The sequence below is a fragment of the Haemorhous mexicanus genome, chromosome 2 (assembly GCF_027477595.1).
Source record: "Haemorhous mexicanus isolate bHaeMex1 chromosome 2, bHaeMex1.pri, whole genome shotgun sequence".
Classification (NCBI taxonomy): domain Eukaryota; kingdom Metazoa; phylum Chordata; class Aves; order Passeriformes; family Fringillidae; genus Haemorhous; species Haemorhous mexicanus.
Genome location: NC_082342.1, coordinates 118,911,630 through 118,934,008, shown reverse-complemented (window position 1 = coordinate 118,934,008; position 22,379 = coordinate 118,911,630). Strand labels below are relative to the sequence as shown.

At 44.5% G+C, this 22,379-nt stretch overlaps 2 protein-coding genes across 5 annotated transcripts in view; one reads left to right on the top strand and one right to left on the bottom strand.

The window, feature by feature from the left end:
* The window catches only part of B3GALT5 (beta-1,3-galactosyltransferase 5), a 39,437-nt gene that overhangs the window by 10,744 nt on the left and 6,314 nt on the right, over window positions 1–22,379 (top strand). The window contains exons 1-4 of one of the 4 annotated variants that reach the window (XM_059840113.1): window positions 10,100–10,341; window positions 13,393–13,496; window positions 15,331–15,455; window positions 21,800–21,973. In XM_059840113.1, the coding sequence (XP_059696096.1) occupies window positions 21,899–21,973 (75 nt within the window). In that variant the 5' untranslated portion in view covers window positions 10,100–10,341; window positions 13,393–13,496; window positions 15,331–15,455; window positions 21,800–21,898. Of the gene's footprint in view, window positions 1–10,099; window positions 10,342–13,392; window positions 15,456–21,799; window positions 21,974–22,379 lie in introns of those variants that run through there. The other 3 variants (XM_059840112.1, XM_059840114.1, XM_059840115.1) reach the window with 3 other exon arrangements.
* Window positions 8,738–18,696, bottom strand: LOC132324228 (uncharacterized). The gene is made up of 5 exons (XM_059840329.1): window positions 18,688–18,696; window positions 12,908–13,264; window positions 10,124–10,204; window positions 9,251–9,313; window positions 8,738–8,752 (listed from the first exon to the last, which is right to left on the bottom strand). Exons 1-5 carry the CDS (start codon window positions 18,694–18,696, stop codon window positions 8,738–8,740), a joined length of 525 nt encoding a protein of 174 aa, XP_059696312.1.

Below are 22,379 nucleotides of genomic sequence, written 5' to 3'. Positions count from 1 at the left end.
ATAGTAAATATAAATAAATAAAAAAATTATAAATAGTAAATATAAATAAACATAAATAGAAATAGTATAAATGTGAATAAGAATATAAATAAGAAATAAAATTTCACCAAATGGCATTTTTTTTCTTTTGTGAAAAACACGTTTCACTCCTTGGAATTCATCTTGAAACAGAGTGGAAACATTTCAAAGAGTCACAATATCAAAAATATTGCATTTCTGTTGAGCTTTTAGGAGAACGTTTTTAAATTTCCAACTTCTTTGAAGGCAATATTGTATCACATTTCCTCTGCATCCCATTTGATACCAATGCTGTGCCCAGCAGCAGATGAACTCGTGATCAGCTGGATTTGGAGCCTTCTGCTCTGCACAGGGCTCTGCAAGGCAGGGTGGGATTTATTTTTTAAATCTGGAAACTTTGGTGTACTTAATTTCAACCCAAAAGACCTGAAACTTCCCTTCTGACAGGCCCTTTTTTTGAACCAGACCAAAAAATATTCCATTTGGACACCTTCCCCTTGGCTTTTGCTCTCTTGCTGGCCCAGAACGGGAAGAGGCTGATAATAAATTATAAAAAAAAAATAAAAATAAAAGCACCAGCAGCTCAGAAGGATCCATTTGTCAGAGGCACAACTAAATGAACATTTTTTGGCACTTCAGTCAGGCTCCATCAGAGCCTCCCTCTCATGCTCTGCACCAGGTAAAGGTGCTCACATCAGTCAGGGCTGGGAAAACACTGGAGGCAGATTAGGCTGGGAGGGAAGCAGGGGGAGTTTTGTTAAACCTGGGTTCAGGTCCTTGCTTCCCTGGGGTCACATCCTTGCCTGGGTGTTGTCCTTCCCTCAGGGGTTAAGGGGACAGAGCTCTGCCCTTTGCCCAGGGGGCTGCAGGTTCCCTGCTCCCAGAGAGGGTCCCAGGCATGGATGCAGATCCTGTAGCAGATCCCAGTGCCTGGGCTCCATCCTCGGAGCTGCACAGCTCCAGGGTGACCCCTGGCCTTCCCTGGGCTTTTCATGACTGCCCCATACTCACCCTTTCCCTTTCTCTTTCCCTTTCTCCCTTTCCCTTTTCCCTGTTCACTTTTTTCCTTTCTCTTTTTCCCTTTTCCATTTGTCCCTTCCATTTTTTTCCTTTTCCCCCTTTTCCCTTCCCCCTTTCCCTTTTTCCTTTCTCCTGTCCTTTTTTCCATTTTCCCTTTCTTCCCTTTCTTTTTTTCCATTTTTCCTTTTGCCCTTTCCCTTTATCTGTTCCCCTTTCACTTTTCCCCTTTCCCCTTTCCCTTTATCTCTTTCCCTCTTTTCCTTTATCTCTTTCCCTTTCACTTTTTCCCTTTCCCTTTTTCCTTTTCCCTTTCCCATCCTTTCCTCTTTTTCCATTTTTCCCTTTCCTCTTTCCTTTCCCCTTTCCCCACTCCCTTTTCCCCTTTCCTTTCCCTTTCCCTCTTCTTTTCCTTTCTTTTTTTTTTTTTTTCCTTCAAAATGAGCCAACAAGGCAAAAAACACCAAAAGCCTTCACAACCTTCCACTTAATTCTGCAGTGGGCAGGGACCAAAAAAATTAATCTGCTTTCCTTATTCCTTCAGGCAGGAGCCCTGGAGCATGTGATTTGATTCCCATCACTGCCAGGGCAGAGCTCTGTGCCTGCTGGCAGAGAGGGCAGTTCTGGGGGGCTCAGGGGGTCACAGTCCCTGTCCCTGCTTGTTGGATTAAGCCCTTTCTGGACCCAGAGAGGCATTTTAAAAACTTTTATCCTATTTTTAGTTTCATTTGGAGGGTCAGATAATACAGGTGTTACAATTAAATTACGATACACTATCAGCTTTTGCTACACCAGGCTGCAAATGCCTTAAAGCCAATCAGCTAAAATCACTCTTTGTGGGTCTTAATACAATATATCTCTTAGAGTTCTATTTCTCTAAAGTATCGAGGGTTTTTTTTTGTAAGGCCATTATTCAAAACTTTGTTTTAGTTGAATTTCTCTTTTAACAATGTCTGTCTTATCCTATGGTATTTTTAAGGCAGTATTTTTTATTTCAAGGTTTATATACAGATGCACACGATGTGAGCCTTCTGTCAGGCTTTGAGAATTTTCTACAAAACCATTTCCCACACCTGCAGAGTGTTTCTCACACAGATATGCCAAGGGCTCCTTCCAGGAGAGCTCCAGGCAGGGAGGGTGAGGTTGTGCTGCACTTTTCTGGTGGCCCCAGCATTTCCTAACCTGCACTGCTTATTGGAACAAGCCCCATACCTGAGTTAAAGCCTGAATGGCTCCAAGCCTAATCCCCCAGTGCAACAGGAGGGATGTGGGAAGGCCTGGTGGCACTGGAGAGCACCAGTGCCACACTCTCACAGATTCACAGAATCCACAGAATCCACAGAATTCCCAGAATCCCTGGGTTGGAAGAGACCTCCAAGCCCATGGAGTCCAGCCCAGCCCCAACAGCCCAACTGAGCCCTGGCACCCAGTGCCACCTCCAGGCTTTGTCAAACACACCCAGGGATGGGGACTCCACCACCTCCCCGGGCAGCCAGGCCAGAACTTTCTCCCCCTTGCTGGAAAAACCTTTTCCCTGCTCTCCAACCTGTATTTCCCCTGGTGCTTTGCCAGGTGCTGGCCTTGTGCTCGAGGAGGGGTGTGGAAGTGAAGGGAAGGGTTAATGGGACTCAGGCTCTGGAAAGCAGTGCAGGACAGGGATGGGATCAGCTGAGGGGGCTCAGCCCAGCCAGGAGGATGAGGAGCTGCCTGCTCCATGCAGGTCATGGCTGAGGCCAGAGCTCTGAGCCCTGGCCAGTGTGAGGCTGTGGGGATGAGGATGAGGATGGGCTGAAACCCACAGAGCCCTGGCTGCCAGCCCTGAGCCCATCCTCAGAGGGCAGGGAGGGCTGAAAGCCCTGCAGAGCCAGGATTCACTCTGATCTTTGAGGTGCTGAGATGGCTTTGGCATCCTCAGGGAAGATTTTGGGAAGAAATCCTTCCCTGGGAGGGTGGGCAGGGGCTGGGATGGAATTCCAAGAGCAGCTGGGGCTGCCCCTGGATCCCTGGCAGTGCCCAAGGCCAGGTTGGACACTGGGGTTGGAGCAGCCTGGGGCAGTGGGAGGTGTCCCTGCCATGGCAGGGGTGGCACTGGGTGGGCTTTGAGGTTCCCTCCAACCCCAGGCTCCTGCCTGGGGTTCCATGACCTTATCAATGCACCCAAATATCTTAAAAGCAGGTGCCAAGGGCATGGGGCCAGACTTTTCAGCTGTGCCCAGCAGGAGGACAAGGCAAAAACTGCAACACACAATTCCATCTGAATCTGAAGGAAAACTTTCCTGTGCTGGTGACAAAGCATTGGAGGAGGCTGCCCAGAGAGGATGAGGAGTCTCCTTCTCTGGAGATGCTCAAAACCTGCCTGGACATGATTCTGTCAGCAGGAAAAACCTTTCTGTGCTCTGAGGGATGAAGGCAGGACTGGAGGCAGCCCCAGGAGCACTGATGGGCACAGGAGTCAGCCGTGGGGATAGCACACAGTGCTGGCTACCCACTTCTCCTGTTAGCTGCTGATGCTCAGAGCTATTTGGGCTTGTTTGCACAAGTTGCAGGAGAATTTTACATATTTTGATGTCATTAAGTGAGCAGTGTCCCACCCCCCCCTCCCCGTGGCAGAGGTGCTGTTGTAAAATCAGGGAATTGGAATCATGCAGAGTGAGGTACCTGGTGTGCCTTGTCTGCCAAAGTCCCTGCACCCTCTGCCAAAGGGGTGGGTTCAGAGCCACAGAATCACAGAATGGTTTGGGTTGGAGGGGACCTTAAAATTCATCTCATTCCACCTCCTTCCACTGTCCCTTCCCACACCTTCCACTGTCCCAGATTGCTCCAAGCCCATCCAACCTGGCCTTGGGCACTGCCAGACACTGGACAGCCACAGCTGCTCTGGGGAAAACTGTCAATTTTGCATCAGCAGAATTATAATCCTGTAAATCTGAGGGTAGAAACCATTTTGCTGCCTCACAAGTAGCTTTTATTGGCAACAATTTTCCTCATATTAGATCGATCTGCACTGCTGTTGTGTCTTTGTAACACAAACTGCACCCATTGAAGGCCTGAGGCTGTTATTTCAACAAAACTCCTCCTGAATGAAAGAAAGAGATCTGTAGAAAAATCTTGAAAAGCTCTGCATGAAAACTGGGTTTGATTTTGAATTAGAGTGAATATCCTTGGAGCTTCCAGTGCACCCAGGCAGTGAAGCCATCCAAATTCCCATTGCTGCAGCAAGTGGCAGAGTGTAAATCAGTGATGACCCTCTTCACCTGCAGGAGCTCGTGTGCCTGCCCCGACTTGGGCTCAGGGAAACCCAAGGACAGAGCTCCTACGCACAGTTTTCATCCTGGTGAAAAAGCAAAAGCCAGCAAACCTCAAGCCTGTGGCATTCACATTCCCTGAACAGCAGACACAATTCTCTCTCCCACGTTTTTTTCCTGGAGAAGCACAGAGAGAAGAAAGGGGCCCAGCAGAAGAACTGCAATCACAGCAATTTTTATTTTTATTATAATAAGAATTAATAAAGAATTAATAAGAATTTTATTATATTAGAGTAAGAATTAATGATATTAACTATATAATTATTATACAATTATTATATTATATTATATTATAGTATATTAATAACTATATTATATTAATTATGTTATTAGATGATATTCTAATAAATATAATTAATATAAAATATAATATAATATAATATAATATAATATAATATAATATAATATAATATAATATAATATAATATAATATAATATAATATATATAATATGTAATTGTACACTATAATCATATTATATCAAATAATACAGTTATTAAATAAACAATAAAGAAATTAAAAATAAATAAATATTAACAAAATATTAAATAAATATCTAATATTTAATTTATATTAAATATTAAATATTAAATAATGAATAAGAGTTATATTATATAATAGTAAGAATTAATTTTATTAGTTATATAATTATAGAATAATTATTATACTACATTAATAATTATATTATATTAATTATAATATTAGATAATATTACTATATCGATAATATAATATATAATTAGATATAGTCATTATATTATCTTAATTAACATAATATGAAATAAATTTAAAGGAAATTAATTATTGGTAAATAAATATTTAATTAATATCAAATAAGCATTAAGTAATTATATTATCAATAATTATATTATATATAATAAGAATTAACTATATTAATTATATAACAATAACAATAATAATAATAATAATAATAATAATAATAATAATAATTATTATTATTATTATTATTATTATTATTATTATTATTATTATTATTATTATTATTATTATATGAATTATATGAATTATATTGTAATAAGAAGGGCAAATTGTAGCTGCAGCTCTGTTCATAGAGAGCAGGCAGGCACAACTTCCCAAGGACATTTCCTGGGAATTGCAGTGAGGAACCTCAGAGAAAGAGAAAGCAGTTCTTGTCTCTGTTCTCTGCTCCTGTTGTTTTGCACATGTGGAATGTTTGAATGTGTGAGGATTGTTTGCCTGATTGAAGGGGTTTGCCACTTGGATTCTGCTGAGGATTGGTTTGTTTCCTTGGCCAGCTGGGTCAAAGCTGTGTCCTGGCTGTCTCAGGCACTCATGGGTTTTTCTTTAGCATTTATCTTTGCATAGTATCTCTTTAATATAGTGTAGTATTCATGTTATCAGTAAAGTTTTAATAAAGCAATTGCTCAGCCTCAATGCTGCATCAATGGAGTCAGGAGTCACTCATCCCCCACTGGGGGTCCCCTGATTCTGCCATGCAAGCCCAGCCAAAAGATGGCATCTCTTGGGGGGTGTTTGCAGCCTGACCTTATCCCTGCCTGCCTCACCCTCTGACAAACTCAGGTGTGGAAATATTTACTGTCCCTCAGCCAGACTTGTCAGAGGAGGTGACAACACAGAGCCACCGACGCCACCAGCCACTCAGGGCTCTGCTTTTCTGCTTGAAGCATGGATGGGAGTGCTGGGGGCTGGGTTTGGGGCTGAGTGTGCCTTGCAAGGCAGAAACACCCCCCTTGGTTCAAGCAGAATTTTAAGTCTTATGGGATTTTTTAGCCTGGAGAAAAGGAGGCTCAGAGGGGACCTTGTCATTCTTTGTGACAGGCTCCCGGACAGGAGGGTGCAGCCAGGTGGGCTCTGCTGCCAAGTGACAGCACAAGAGGGAATGGCCTCGAGTTTTGCCAGGGGAGGGTCAGGTTGGACATCAGGAAGAATTTCTTCACTGAAAGGGTGATTAAACATTGGGAGGTTTGGAGTGCCCATCCCTGGATGTGTCCCAGGAAGGACTGGGTGTGGCAGCCCAGCTCTGGGCTGGGGACAAGGGGGGGATCAGGAACAGCCTGGGCTTGATGGGCTGGGAGGGATTTTCCAACTTTAATGACTCTGTGAATATCCTGCTCCCTTAGCCCCACCTCCTCCTCATCCTCTGAACAGCATCCACGCTCCCTTCATTTTTTTATTTTTTTTTTATTTGATCTAGCCTCTTTTGATGACTAAGGGAACAGGAAGATTACAGTTTAAGTATATAATTTTCATTTGATGTTACAGGTTAAAGCTATGTGCATTTAGAGCAGGCTTAGATTATTTTAGTTCAATTGCAACACTGATTTAGGCCCTGACTCACTCTTTGAGGCCTGATTTCATGTAGATATATGTTGGCTCAAATTTCCTGCTGGTGAAATGCAGGCACATGTGTGCATCACTCTGCTGCAATGCTGGGGTACAGGTGGACTTTCACAGCAAAGAGTCCTGAATCAGAGGCAGAGAGGAGCAGATTGGGCTTGTTGGGTGGGTTTTTTCCCCCAGCACAAAGGTGGATATTCCAGAGTTTATTTTCTGTCCCCTTGAGCCCCTCCCAGACCCTGGGCTGTGTAATCTGCCCTTGCAGTGAGTGCTTTGAGGCAGAGTGCCCTGGAGCCTTCCTGCCTTTGCTGACAGCTGGGCAGCCTAAAAACCCTGGAGAATTTAGCAAATTGCTAAAACTCACAGAGCAGGCTGGGAGCAGTGACCTGGGGGTGGCTGGCCTGGCTGGAGGGAGTGGAAAATGCTTTGTGTGGATTGGCAATGCATTCTCCTCCTCCACACTGCCCTGGCAGCCCCCTTGCAGTGCTCAGTGCTGCAGCCAGCTCTGGGTGCCCAGCATGAGAGAAATGTGGAGCTGTTGGAATGAGTCTGGAGCAGGGACAAAGGATGAGGGGCTGGAACACCTTGTCAGAACCCAGGACATTCCTCTGGCTGCCCTGGAGGACCTGAGACTCTGGCAGGGGGCTCAGAGACCTTGGCACAGAGTCACAAACACCTGTGACTTTGATTTTAGCCCATGGAAACAATTACCAACTTTGTGTGAGGAGTTACAAGGCACAAGGGTTTGAGTAGAATGACAGTGAATTTGTCACAGGGTGAAAAAATAGAATTTTGGGGTTTTTAGAGTGGGGGTTCAAGAGGCAAGAAGAAGGAATCTGGGCATGTCCTGTCCTTGTTCTTCTTGTCCCCCATCTTCTGCTGTGATGGTGGCATTTCTGGATTGGTTTAGAGCAGAGACAGACTGTCTAACATAGGTGATAGGTATTGGAAAATTATTGTAAATAAAGTACATGTAGTTCTGAGTAAAAAAAGCTCACACTGCCCCAAGGGTGGTCAGTGTGCCATGAACCTGCTGGACAGGCTTCCACAGGTCCAAAAAGAATGTGATAGATAAGAGAAAATAAACAACCTTGAAAAGCAGAGCTGAGGAATCTCAACTTCTTCTTCGGTCGCAGGGCTGGGAAAAAAGAGAATTTCTAACACCTGAGGAGCCATTTCAGCACCAAACCCAACAACACCTCTGCTACAGAGCCAGGCTGGGAGAGCTGGCACTGCTCAGCCTGGAGAAGAGAAGGCTCCAGGGAGACCTTTGAACCCCTCTGAGTTAATGCTTTACAGGAGAGTTGCACAGGGGCTTTTCACGAGGGCGTGGAGTGACAGGATAAGAGGGAATGGCCTTGAGCTCAAGCAGGGCAGGTTAGAATAGATATGAGAAAGAAATCCTGCCCTGGGAGGGTGGGGAGGCCCTGGCACAGGGTGCCCAGAGCAGCTGGGGCTGCCCCTGGATCCCTGGCAGTGCCCAAGGCCAGGTTGGACACTGGGGCTGGGAGCAGCCTGGGACAGTGGGAGGTGTCCCTGCCATGGCAGGGGTGGCACTGGATGATCTTTAAGGTTTTTTCCAACCCAAACCATTCTGTGATTCCATGATTCTCATTTTAGGGCTGCCCTGATGGCAGCCAGTGAGCAGTGTGATGATGTTCAGCAGCGATGTGGGCAGGGGTTGGGGCCCCAGCACTGTGCTCCTGTTCTCCATGGGAAAATGCCCAAACCTTACTCGTTTCCAGGTGGAGGGCAGATAATTTGCATGCAGAAGCTTTTGTGTGTTCAGTAGCTCTTTGTAGGTCAGACTGTGACAAAGGAAGTGTTAGCACTTTCCCAAAATGAAAGGCGAGGTTTTTTTAGGAACTTGGAGTACAAAGGAGAGAGTCATGCATGCAGAGGGAGGCAGGGGCATTCTTAGGTGCCTTAGCTAATGCTTCCTCATTACAGGAAACTAAAGCCACCCTGGAGTGATTTTTTGCATAATTAGAAAAAAAGAAAAAGCTTTTGGGGCAGTCCTTTCTGCAGCAAATCTGGAAGTGGATCTGGACCTCTCTTCTCACTCGTGTTTCTCCTGCAGAGTACACCAAGCAAACAGCGTTCTGTGTGTCTCCTTAACTACATCTCTCCATCTCCAGCCTTGGAGTGGAGGGGGAGGAGAAAGGGAGCTGCCAGCAGCTCGCAGTGATTGATTTGTCTCGTGTTTTCTTGTGCTGCGCTCTAACAACCTGTTTCAAAAAAAAAAAAAAAAAAAAAAAAAAGACAATGACAAATCAAAGCGAGTATTTTCTCGCTGGAAATTCCAAGTGCATCGTCCCTGGGTATTTTGCTATTTAATGTGAGGCTTTACCCGTAACGTTTGTCTGGGAGGTTTTTGGGGGTTTTTTCCTGTTGTAGCTTGCAGCGTTTAGAAGAGAAATGTCTTTCCCCCGGAGCCATTTGCTTCAATAATTGTTGTGCTGAGAAGCTGCCGCTGGTTACTGTCACCAGGGGACAGTTCAGAAAGGTAAAAGCAGCTCTCCACGTGCTCCAGCTATTGGAATTGGAGCTGGGAAGGGATCAGGTGTCCTACCTGGACTCGTACTTTGCCCTGAAGCAAAGGCTCGGCGATGAGGGCTGTCCTGAGCCCGGCCAGCTCGGGGACCAGGCGGACAGGGGGTCAGGGATACTGTCCTGAGCCCGGCCAGCTCGGGGACCAGGCGGACAGGGGGGTCAGGGATGCTGTCCTGAGCCCGACCAGCTCGGGGACCAGGCGGACAGGGGGTCAGGGATGCTGTCCTGAGCCCGACCAGCTCGGGGACCAGGCGGACAGGGGGTCAGTGATGCTGTCCTGAGCCCGACCAGCTCGGGGACCAGGCGGACAGGGGGGTCAGGGATGCTGTCCTGAGCCCGACCAGCTCGGGGACCAGGCGGACAGGGGGTCAGGGATGCTCTCCTGAGCCCGGCCAGCTCGGGGACCAGGCGGACAGGGGGGTCCAGGGCAGGGCGCTCAGGGATGCTCTCACCCCGCCGATGCGGCTGCCGGGTGAGGTTTGCTCTCCTCGCTTTCCCGTTTCCCCGGTGCCGTGGTTTTGCACTTGGATGTCATTTCCCATCAGACCCCTCCGGCGGTGCCTCAGTGGGGGATTTGGAGCAGAGGGGGATTTCTGTCCCTCCTCTGAACAAACCCAGGCGGTGCTGTCGGTAACTGGGAGCGCCCGGCCGAACTTTCCCAGCGCCGGGAGGAGCCGCCGCTGCTCTCATTTCTAGCTCCCGGCAGGACACTGCTTCCCACCTCCCGTCCAAAACACCCCAAATAAAACCATCTTCAGCCAGCTCCTAACCTGGAGCAGAGGTTCAGTGGGTCTGTTACCCACGGCAGAGAGGGAGGGAGGCAGGGAGGGAGGGAGGGAGGGAGGGAGGGAGGAGGGGGAGAGGGAAGAGGCAGGCGGGGAGTTCAGGTTACCGCTGCCGCATCGCCGCCTGCCTTCGCTTCTGCCTCCGGAGCCGGGCCGAGGATGAGCCCCTCGCTGGGCACAGCGGGGCTCTGGGGTGACAGGGGCACAACCGGGCAGCTGTAGCCCCCCAGATCCCGGCGATCCCGCCGGGAAGAGCCGCAGCCGCCGGAGGATGCGCTGCGGGCGCCCGGGGTGAGGAGGCACCGCTTCCTTTGGCCAGCGGCAGGTAGGAGCGGGAGAAGGGTCTCCCTTCTTCTCTCCCTCCTTCTCTCCCTCCTTCTCTCCTTTATTCTCTCCCTTCTCTCCCTTCCTTCTTTTCCTTCTTCTCTCCCTTTTCTCTCCCTTCTCCTCTCCCTTCTCCTCTCCTTTCTCTCCTTTCTCTCCCTTCTTCTCTTCCCTTCTCTCCCTTCTTCTCTTCCCTTCTCTCCCTTCTTCTCTTCCCTTCTTCTCTCCCTTCTCTCCCTATTCCTTTCCCTTCTCTCCTTTCTCTCCTTTCTCTCCCTTCTCCTCTCCCTTCCCTTCTCTCCTTTCTCTCCCTCCAGCCCTGGATGTGCCCTCGGAGCCGCCGCTCCGACTTTCCCAAACTCTCCGGCGGCCGCGGTGGGTGGGGAGAGGGAGAGGAGAGGGGGATGCAGGTGTGACCCTCCTGGAAAGTGGCATCCAAATCCAGACCTCCCTATCCAGGGGTGTCCCCAGCTCCGGACTGCCATGTCCTTCCCCTGGTAAAACGGGTGTCGTGCACTGGTTTGGGGGTGAAAACGTGGCCATGAGTAATCTGACTTGGCGGATTTTATGGGTGTTTTACACGGGGGGACATTTTGGCAGCCCCTCATAAGGACCAGGATCAGTTAGGACAAAGCCAGGGCAGTGTTCTCCTCTCTGTCCTGCTGCGATCAAATGCTGAAAAACAGAAGATCCACAAGTCACAGGTAAGTAATTAAAAACACCTCCACTGGCCCTGATCCCACAAACATTTCTGTGTATAATCAGCACTTTTAAAGCCAAGAAGTTATTGACAAAGGATTTGCCAGCATGAGGGCCTCATGGCTGGATTTGTGTGCCTTTGCCCAGGAAGATTTTTTTCCTCCCAAAGTACCAGACTTGATGCTTGAACAGACACATGAAGGCAAAGACTTAGTTCAACTTGTAGGGGAGTATAACGTTCCAAACACCAAAAAATGATTGTGCCAAGAGGCAGAATGAAACAAAAGGGCAAAGCATGAGCACCAGGCTCACCTGCTCCAAGTACTCCCTCAGATTTAAATTGGACAAAAATCCATCTGCAACGTAACATCCTGACAGGTCCTCATCCTACAGTGATAGCATCAGGACTGAGCAGCAGTCAAAGATTTAGGAGTGGTATTGGAATATCTTTAATGGCAGTTTTTCCCATTTTGAATGTTTTTTTTTTTAACTTGCATAATTATCACTTCTCTTCAGTGCTATTTTACTTCTTCCTTCATGTATCTTGAGACTGTTTCCAAGGGAGAAGAGCAAGATCCTCATTCTATCTGAAATAACCATTTCCAGTTTTATTTCTCTTTTGCATTAAGATGTGGAAAAACAACCAGCAGTGCTACTTGTAAAAGAGGGTGCAATAAATAATTTAGTTTGGGGGCACAGAATTTCTCAGAGAACTGGACTTTTGGAGTCCTGGCAGAGGCAACAAGAGCCTAAGGAAGAAATTTCCTCATTACTTTTTTTATGGAGATAAGAGGAATGTGAGCTGGGTTTTATTCCTGTGCAGCACAATGAAGTACATGGGTTTACACAGGGTCAGGTTGCTCTGATTCATCCCGTGTTGGACAATTGCTTATCTGTGCTGAGATCTGGGCTTTGGAATAGAGCAAGTAGGATAAAATTGCTGATTCATGAGGCCATTCTGAAATAAGTTAAATATGCCCATTAGCATTAGGGATAAAAGGAACCTGGTGGTATTGTAGGAACAGAGGAAGCATTAGAAGAGGAGTCTATTAGCATTGGGGAGAAATCCAGAGAGGGATGGTTGGCACTCAGCAGGTGAAGGGAGGACAGAGACAGGAGGAGGATGAGAAGGCTTTTAGGCTGAAGGTTTGGGAAAAAATACTACCAAGATGAGAGGGAAGGAGGGAGTGCCCCAGGGCACTGCTCTTTTCCCTGCCTGTGAGAGAGGATGCCCTTGGCTGGCTGCCTGCCAGCTGTGTTTGCATCCCCTGTGCAAGTGGAGCAAGCCAAAAGTGTCCAAATGTGCTCCTAAAAAGGACACAAAGCACCTGCAGTGGGGGCTGGACTACACTGGGTGTCCTGTGCAGTGTCCCTGCATTGATGGTCTGAGCTCTCCAACAGGACGCCTCCAGCCCCCACTGCAGCATCTTCTCCATCCTGGAAAAAGGATCTGGCCTTCATAATACCCAAACTGAACATTTTTGTGGGTGTTTTAGGGCCAGGATTCATCCAGAGAATTTTGCAGGTGGCTTGGAAAAGCAAGCAGATATTTTAAAATAGAAGCAAGCTTCCTTAGCTTGGCTAAAGTCCCTGGGAATATATTTCTTTTTGACTCTTCAGTTGCAGCACTTATTTCCTGTGACATTACCAGAGCAGTGACACCTCCTGCCAAACTGTTTGAGTCACTCCAAGACACAAACTTTTTACTGGTTTTGAGAGCAAAATTGCATTTAGGTCTTAGGATGCTTTTTTGGCTTTTCAAAACAGATGTTATGAGCAAGTGCTCATGTTGGGTGGATGAGATCAAGGTGCATTAAGAGCTAATGGCTCTTGATTTCTTTTTAATAAGGAGGAAGATGCATCCTCACATTCCTGTGCCACAAAGGCCTTCCCTCTTGCCATGATCTTGATTTTCCTTTAGGCATCTGGGTGGGGACAGAGGCAGAACCCAAGGACACCAGGTCTGGGCCATTGCAACCATTCTTCTTCTTCTTCTTCTTCTTCTTCTTCTTCTTCTTCTTCTTCTTCTTCTTCTTCTTCTTCTTCTTCTTCTTCTTCTTCTTCTTCTTCTTCTTCTTCTTCTTCTTCTTCTTCTTCTTCTTCTTCTTCTTCTTCTTCTTCTTCTCCTCCTCCTCCTTCTTCTTCTTCTTCTTCTTCTTCTTCTTCTTCTTCTTCTTCTTCTTCTTCTTCTCCTTCTTCTTCTTCTTCTTCTTCTTCTCCTCCTCCTACTTGTTCTTCTACTTCATCATCATCATCATCATCATCATCATCATTATTATTATTATTATTATTATTATTGTTATTATTATTATTATTATTATTTAATAATTATGTGGAAATTTCCATATCCTAGGTGACACTTCTGCATCTGAGATGGAAACACTTTCCTGAGTGGAGGAGGCCCAGGAATGTTTGTTTTTCCTGAGTGTTGCCTGCAGGACTCCCCCTGTGCCTGAGGTGTTTAAGTTGAGTTTATGCAATTTGCTGGGACTGTGGTTAACCACCTGTAAGCTGCCCTCTGTGGCACAGAAAATACAATTCAGAGGAGGAAATGGTGCAAATTTGCCTCAGAATGGGTGAGGTTAAGGAGTTTTGTGGGTCAGTTATTGTGGGTCATTTCTCTTCTGAAATAGCCTCATAGCACCATAGGGCAAGGGAGTGAAACTCCAAGAGACTCTTGCTCAGGTACTGAGCAATTTAACCAATTTTAAACCTGAATTTTTAAAACCTGAATTTTAACCAATTTACATTTTAAAATTTCTCCTTTTTTGACCATGGTTTTTCTTTGATTGCTGTGAAAAATATTTCTTTGCTCATTATAGCTGTGCCAGTGTTTAGGCCATGTTGGCCATGAATATATCTGTATATATGGTAAATGATATTTCATTTTAATCCAGAATGTGACATCTCACTCTAATTTTTCTTTCTCTAGAAAACTAATAACTTCACTTGTTTTTACTGTACATATTTTTCTTTTAATTATTCTTAATTCTCTCCTTATTAAAACTCCAAGTGGTAAATAAAAGCCAGCCCAACCTTCCACAAAGAAAATTCAATCTGCTGTTGGAGTCACAGGGTCAATCAGCTAAATGGGTATTAGTAACATAAAGACAGAGCACAAGCCAGGCCACGTAGTGGGATTTGCAAATCCATAACAGTAATGCTCCTTTTCTATCTGTTCTCTAATTGATGGCTCAGGGACTCCTGCCCTGGCTCTGTGACAGAGCCACTGCCTGGACAGAAAACATTTCTGGAGAACCAGAGGCTCATTTTAAGTATGGAAAGATTAAAATAAAACCCAGTCCTCAGACCCCTTTTTTCCATGCACAGCAGGCCTGGGAGGAACTGGGGGAGCAAATCCCCTCCTACCACAGTAGCAGTGTGGAAAAAATGGGAGAAAAACCAGAGAGATGAAAATAATCAAGACCAAAAAAACCCAACCAAACAAACAAAATCCCAAATGAAAAAAAACCATAACAAAATCAAAGAAAAAAAAAAACCCAAAAGACCAAACAAAAACCTCCAAGAAACAAACAAACAAACAAAAAAACCAAACAAAAAATCCAAAAAAAAAAAAGGAAAAAAAAAGAAAGAAAAAAAAGGGAGAGGATCTGGCCATAAATAATGAGCCCAGCAACTCAGTGCTGAGGTGATAGAAGCTGGTGTGTGTGGAGGAGAGGAACAGTGCCTTGCTCTGTCTTGCTGATGGAGACACCATCCTGAGAGCAGAGGCTGGTGAGAGGTACCAAAGGGAAAAAGGTTCAGAAAGTAGAGCTCAAAAAGTTTTTCACTTTGTCCTGCACTTTTTTTTGGGGCGTTTCCACCCTTTTTGCCTGCCAGTTTGGGTGAGCACACTGTTAATTCATAAAACTGGTGAGCCAGTTACTGCTGAAGCCATTTCATCAACAGAAATGTCATTTTGGAGAGCTCCAGACTGGCCCCTGCTCCTCTGAAACTCTTGCATTTAGGGAAAAAAATAAATGTTTCCTGCTGTTCTTGACATTTTCTTATTATCTATGTGTGCTTAATCCTTCTCTGTGTCATGCTGAGCTTATGAAAAAGCAATTTAGGGGCTTTATTCCAAGGAAAATTGGGAGTTAGCAGCTTGTACCAGTCCTTATACCAGGGCATATGTTACAGTCAGTGATTAGGAGAGGCAGAAGGGAATAGCCCTGCTGACTTTAACTGGGCAGGATCCGAGTTTGGAGCTCCTGGTCCCACTCTTAATTTGTGCCTCTGATTTTGGGGCTGCAGCTCTTTGAGTCTTGTCACAAAGTAAGGACTTTTGCAGGTGGTCCCAAGCACTTTTGATCATTTGTGGTTTGGGTTTTTCCCTGGCTGATGTGTGTGACCTCGGTGCAAAACACCAGCAGCCTGACATCTGCTGAGCCTGGCAGCAGCTTTGCCCCAGAAAAGGTAAGAAAAGTTCCTTTATAAATTGATATTTCCAACCTGCTCCCCAGGGGGACTCCAGACCTACTTCCCTGCCTCTGCCTCAGGCCAGACTGCTTTCCCTGAGCTATCTGGCACACAGCCCTCATCTCCTGGTGCTGTTCAGATAATTACACTCATTAAAGGAGATGTCAGGTTAATTCTGATGCAGTAATTAGGCTTTGGCACAGGAGTTACCCCGGCTGGATCTCTGGGAAACACAAAGGAGTTCCACCAGGGTTGGAGGTGTGAACAGAGGGATCCCAAAACCAACCCATGGCAGGGTGGAGGAAGGAGTTTGTGCTCCTGGTGGAAATAGGGACTTGCAAAATACAGATAGGGGCTTGTAAAATACAGGTAGGGGCTTGTAAAATACAGATAGGGACTTGTAAAATACTGTCTGCTGCTGTTTGGGATTGGGATCCCAGCCCTTGGCCACCTTCTTCATGGAATCCCAATGATGAATAACATAGAGAACAAACATTTCCACCTCCCCTGAAGCTGCTGGACAGAGCTGAAAGGCTAACTGGCAAACAAAAAGCTCAAATGATGTGATTTCTGTGTAAAATGATGTGGAGGCGTGCCCAGAGGATGATAAACCTGCCTGGGACAGTGGAGGAACAGATAAAGAGGCCTCCAGTGGGGTTTTGGCAACTTATGTAAAAAGAAACAACAAAAAGAAAGTTAGAGAAGTTTATTCCTGCCCATTTTGGATCCATTTCTGTGAACCCACACAGGACAACTGCCTGGTGTCCCCTGGGGCTCCAGGATTTTCCATGCTGGTGCTTTCCTGGAGAAAATCACAGATTCCCCCAGACTGATTTGGGACACAGGTAGGAACCCACTGTGACATTGAGGCATTCTCTTGAGTTTGGGAATCCTGCCCACATAAGACACCTGAAAACTGCTATTTTGGAATTGGGTATTTCAGTATTTAATATCTTGAATATCTTGGGTTACTTTGATATTTTGAAGCTTGATGTTCTGGTATTTTGAGGCAGAATTATTTTGGTATTTTGGAACTTGGTATTTTAATATTTTGAAACTGGGTTGCTTTGGTATTTTGGAATTTAGTATTTGAATATTTTAAATATGTGTTACTTTGGTATTTTAGGACTTGGCATTCTGGTATTTTCAAACAGAGATTTTGAAACCTGGTTTTGTAATATTTTGGTGGAACAGCAACCAGTATTTAGATTGTCAATAGAAAAAGAAAGTTTAAGATTTGGCTGTAAAGTCCTGTGCATAGAGAACTGAAAAGGGCAGCTGCAGGCATGGATAAGAGAGAAATAGAGATAAGAAAACATTTGGGAGGAAGGTAAAAGTTGCCTGGCTCTTGTTTTCATAGGACAGTCCTCAGATGATATTAGAATAAAACCACCAAAATCCAAGAAAAGGATGGTTTTAACACAGGTAAACTATTTGATGTTGCATGGGCAGTGTACCAAAATGTGCAAATCCAAAAAAAGAAAAGAAACAACAGGAAAAAAACAAACAGGAAATTATAGCAATTATAAAAGAAAACAGCAAAAAATTCTTACCCCCAGGGAGGAGTCCTGTAACAAGGGAAGGGGTTCAGGTCCTCCTTCTTCATTAGGAAGATTGGGCACTAATCAATACACAAATTACAAAATAAATATAAATATTGGAAGTGGGAGTATGCTCAGGTAAAACCCAGGACTCCTCCAAAGCCTCTCATGGCAGCAGCAGAGCCTCTGGTAACAGCCACCCCAAGAAATGAAAACCTGGAATTTTGAGTAGGCACAGGCACCAATAATTCAGCATTAAATATCAATTATTCAGTATTAAATGCAAGGGAAGTTTAGGGATGCCTCCATCACAATTGTTGGTGCCACTGGAACTTGTGAACTCTGCCCCTTTTTCAAACCACTGAAGTTCAAACTAGGAAAATTGTAAATAACCCATCCATTTTTGTACCTGGCTAGCACTCCAAAACTGTTATTAAGGAAAAACTTACTGGGAAAATTGAGTGCAAAAATCAAGTTTCAGAAAGGGGACATTCGAATTAAAATCCCTGATTCTAAATACATGTAAACTTCAATTTTTATATTACACTGACTTCTCAATCTGAACCTATCCCAAAGAGAATTAAGGATGCAGTAATCCCCATTGTGTGGGCCAGGGAGATTCCTGGAAAATCAAAAAGAGCAGAACCTGTGAGAACCAAATTAAATCAGACAATGGCCTGGTAAGACAAAACCAATATCCTTATAATTAAAACATTGAAAAGACTCTTTACCTAAGATTAAGAAAACTCTAAGGTACAGGTTGTTGGTGAACTCCAATTTTGCCAGTCAAAAATGTTAAAGGTAAAGATTATCAGTTAGTACAAGACTCAGGAGCAATTAAATAAAATTGCTAACTAACCCAAAGATTGCTAAGTTACCAAAAATACTCATAAGCACACTAAAGAAAAATAAATAAATAAATAAATAAATAAATAAATAAATAAATAAATAAATTTTGAATGGCTCACTGTAATAGATTTAAAAGAATTTTGGATTATTGGTCCATACTTTGTATGGACTTTTAAATATTTTATATAGTAATAGCCATATATAGTTTATAGCCATGAATATTTTTCAGTACATAAATACTTTTAAATTCAGAGATACTTTATTATATGGCCTGATGATACTCAGGCTGCTTTCAAATGACTTAAAAAGCCCTGATGGGGTCTCCAGCTTTGGGCTTCCTAGATCCTCTGAAATCTTTTGAATTATTCCCTCATGCCAAGGCTGGCCCAGCTGTTTGTGAGCAGTCACAGCTACAGAGCTGCAGAGATGTTAAACCAGAATACAGCACAAAAATTCAGGTAATCAGAGTATTATATTCTACATTTCCCCCTGGTGGATGGGTAGCCACCCCTGCTGGACAAGGAATAGTTTCTGAGGGAATAAAGTAGGGATGGAGGCTATCAAATGTAGAAACTCTCCTGGAGATTATTGGCAAATTGGCTTTACAGAACTTCCATGCAAAGAGAGCTGTAAATTTCTTTCAGTGGATCCCTGTTCTGGGTGGCCTGAAACATTTCCCTGTTGCACCAACATGGCAAAAGAAGTAGTGAGAATATTTCTAAATCAATTATTTCCATGCTTTGGAGCTCCTCTAGGAATGCCTTCAGACAGAGGGTCTTGTTTTATAGCAGGAATTGTGGGACAAGTTAGCAAGGCCTTGGGAATCCAGTGGGATTTACACACTCCATGCTGGTCACAAGAAAGGCAGAAAGAATGAATTACACTATTAAACTTAAATTATTACCCCCAGCCAGAATAAAATTGAGGAAAAAGAATGATTAGCCTTGCAACTGAAGTACTGCTCATATCTGTAAGAGGTATCTCCATAGTTCACCAAAATCTTTGTTTGCCAAAAACACCTTTGGAGTTTCACTGAGGGATTAGGCATGAAAATTCCTATGAAAATATCAAGTGGCTAAAATATTAAATGTAACTAATTGCTGGATATGTTCTCAAGGCATGTTGAAACTCCACAGAACCACATGGCCTTCAGGAAAAATTTACTATTCTAGGACAAGAAGGTTGCACTTACATCAGGGATGAGTTTGAAGCCCAGCAGACAAAAATGGATAGAAAAAGCAAAAAAAAGAGTGGCAGAAGAAGAAAACTCTTGGATGAGGTTGGCTTAACTCATGGCTGCCAAGCTGGGGACTGCTACAGAATGCATTTGTGGCAGTCATCTGTAACCATTGCAGAGTGTTTATTTGTTTGTGTTTACTTTTGTAACACCTTGTGCTGAAAAATGAAGTATATTGTGGCTTGCCTAAAAGAGACAGTCTCAGGAAAAAGGAGGGATTTGATAGATAACAAAGGGAATAAAAAATTTCAGCTCCCCTTAAGCTGCTGGGAGAGAACAGAGTCTTTTTTTTTAATGTGTTCTTTTCAGGTGAGTGTGAGAAGAGGCTGCAGCTCCCACAGGGTTTGGTGCCAGGATTCCATGCAAGCCACAGCTGCAGAGACCCATGAGTGCCAGTCAGTTTGAGAAAAGTCTCTAGGATATGAAACAGGCAATTTTTTTGGCAATGCCCTTCATAAAATATTTTGCAGTTGGAGCAACAAGAGATGGAAATAGCGTTGAGAGAATTAAAAACTATGATTTCTGACTGAGAGCACAGAGAAAAATCAAATATTTCAGCATGCAAAAGGGCTTTATATAAAACCAGAAATATTTGTTTTGGTGCAAAATGGGGAGGGGAGGGAGGCTCAGCATCTCAGGGGTAAGGAGACAATACCAGGGTGATTTAATTCCCTGACAGAGAAACCTCAGTGCTCCAAGGAATTGCCCTGACTGCATTAATATAAAATGGTTTCAGTGTTCAGAAACAATTTCAGTGTTCAGAAACATCCCTGTTCATCTGAAAACAAGGATTGAACAGATGGGTTTTGAAGAAAAATGGCCTTGGCAGGAGGAGGAACCTTGTGTGTCTGTCATCCTTTCCCTTGGAGTTCTCCCAGTGGATGCCAGGTTGGACACCAGGGCTGGAGCAGCCTGGGACAGTGGGAGGTGTCCCTGCCAGGGCAGGGGTGGCACTGGGTGGGCTTTGAGGTCCTTTTCAACCCAAACCATTCCATGGTTCCATGGTTTTTCTTATCAAGGCCACTGCCCACCCCTTGATCCCTGCAGGGACCTGCTGGGAGAGGAGACATGGGCACGTGTGCCACCTGCAAAGCTTCTGAAATGCAATGTTTACAATTTGCATGCATTTGCATTGCCCAGCTGTGTGTGTTTGTGTGCTTTTGTGTGTGTGCAAGCTGTGCTCCTTCACACATGGGCTGAAAGGGGAAGGCAGTCTGGTTCTGGAAAGAAAAAATGGTAAAGGTGGGAGGCTGCTCACCCAGCTGTCCAAACCAAGGACATTTAAAAAGTTTTTTTAGATCTGTTACCAATGCTGGAAGCAAAAGTAAGCAATGGTTACATTACATTAGTCTGATTCTACTGAAATCTTGTAAGATGGTTGTTGTGGGTTATGGCACCTTGCACTTGGATATTTGTGAAAAGGTTTTAATGGGTTTTAACAGAATGTTGCTCTCCATCATTTCCTTAGTTCAGTGTTTGGTTTGTACATGTTCTGGAACTTCTGTACCAGAGAAATATCAGACTCTCAAACAGTCTTCTGTGAGCTGGTGACAGGAAAAAACCTCTGTACATTTCCATTGTCAACCACAAAACACCTTCCTGTCCTGAAAACACAATTCAGGTCAGTCATGATCTTCCTCCCAGGCCACTGAAAAATGTGAGAACAGATGCAGAGCAGATTTTTGTTTAATCTTTTGTATGTACATGTAATACAACTGCATAGGTACAATCTCACACAATTTCACATAGGTATTTAACTAAAGCAGTTGTAAAGTTAATTACAAAACTACTGTGAGCTATAAATACAAGGAAAAATCAGATCTGAGGAATACTCTATTTAAGGATAAAGTGAATTAAAGTACAAGTGCCAGAAGAAATGTGAACTTTTGAAGTATTGTCAAAATTCATTAGTGAATCATTGCAAAAATGCACCTCACTGTGAGAGCAGTTCCAGTAAACCAAGACTCCAGTTCTCCTTGCTTCATGCTTTTGAGAATTCCCACTGGTGCTATTGGTGCTATTCTTGGGGGTAAAATGAGCAGGATTTGGTTCCAGGGACACCTGGCTGGACTTCCAAACAAGCTTCAATCCTGAAATGCAAAACTTTTGATTGCCTGGAAAGGGGAATTTGGGCAAAAGGAAGGCACCAAGGTGATTTGGGGGAGTCTACACAGAACATTCCTGGCCAGAAGGCAGAAATCAAATTTCCATGAAATCTGCAGCTCTGGCCATGGTTTAACTTGGTTTGCTGTGTTTTCAGCTGGGGAGCCAGATACAATTCCTTGTTAAGAAGGGGGAAGGTGGAAGGGGTGCCCTGTAAAAACTGCCCCATCCTAGGGCTCTAAAATAGCAGTAGGAGAGACTGTGGCTTACTGGAATGAGCAACTCTAGCCTTAAACTCCTCTCACCAGGTTAATTTATGGAGATGTGTCATATTTTTGGCACTTTAAGGATTTGGGGGTTGCTTTGATAGTTTTTCTCTCACTCAAAATTTCTCTTAGATTTATAACCAGATGTCCAGCTCATTAATCTCTTACAAGGTTAAATGAGTGAGCATTGCTGTTGTTTGGATCTTTCTCACTTCAAAAGGGGAGGGGAATAGGAGAAGCCCCTTCTCACCTCAGCATGTCCTGGTGAGTCACTCAAACTCTGCACAAGCTGAAACATCCAAATAATATGACCCTCTGCTGTTTTGGTTCTTTTCTTTTTTCCAGAGCAGCTGACCCAACTTCAAAAATGTGACTCATGGCCCCTCCAGCAAAAGGATCAGGAGCAGTTTCTGGGTTGGTGCAAGAGCCCCACAGGACACCAAGATGAGAGGAACCTGGCTGGGTGTGCCCCTGGGACAGCTGCTGGCTCTGGGACACAGGCACAAATGGAGAAACATGGTATTTAAACAAAAAACCCCAAACAAACAACAACAACAAAAAATCCAAAGAAAAAAACAAGCAAACAAAAAAAACCCAAACAAAAACAAAAAAAACCCAAAACAAAAACCAAAACAAAAACCCCAAAACAAAACCCCCCCCAAAAAAACCAACCCCAAAAAACCAAACCAAAAGACTATAATTGTTATTTTCTGCCATCTGAAATGGATACATAAATCTGCTCCTTCTCTGGCCCTGGTGGGTCTAAACCTGGTTTGTAGGATGCTGAAAATGGGGAGGGGGTTTGAGGGACCAGCCTGGGTAACCTGGTGTCAGTGGACACATTTGTGTGGGTTTCTGAGGACACACTGGCCTGGAGGGCAGATTCAAGTTAAGCCCAAGTGTGAATCTGCAGCAGAACATCTCC

What these genes read in the sequence shown, in the direction of transcription:
- LOC132324228 (XM_059840329.1), bottom strand. An exon ending in GGCCTTTGTGGCACAGGAAT is followed by an intron (nt 10,205 to 12,907) that starts GTGAGGATGCAT and finishes CTGTCACCCCAG; the next exon opens with AGCCCCGCTGTGCCCAGCGA. An exon ending in CAGGCGGCGATGCGGCAGCG is followed by an intron (nt 9,314 to 10,123) that starts GTAACCTGAACT and finishes CTGGTCCCCGAG; the next exon opens with CTGGCCGGGCTCAGGACAGC.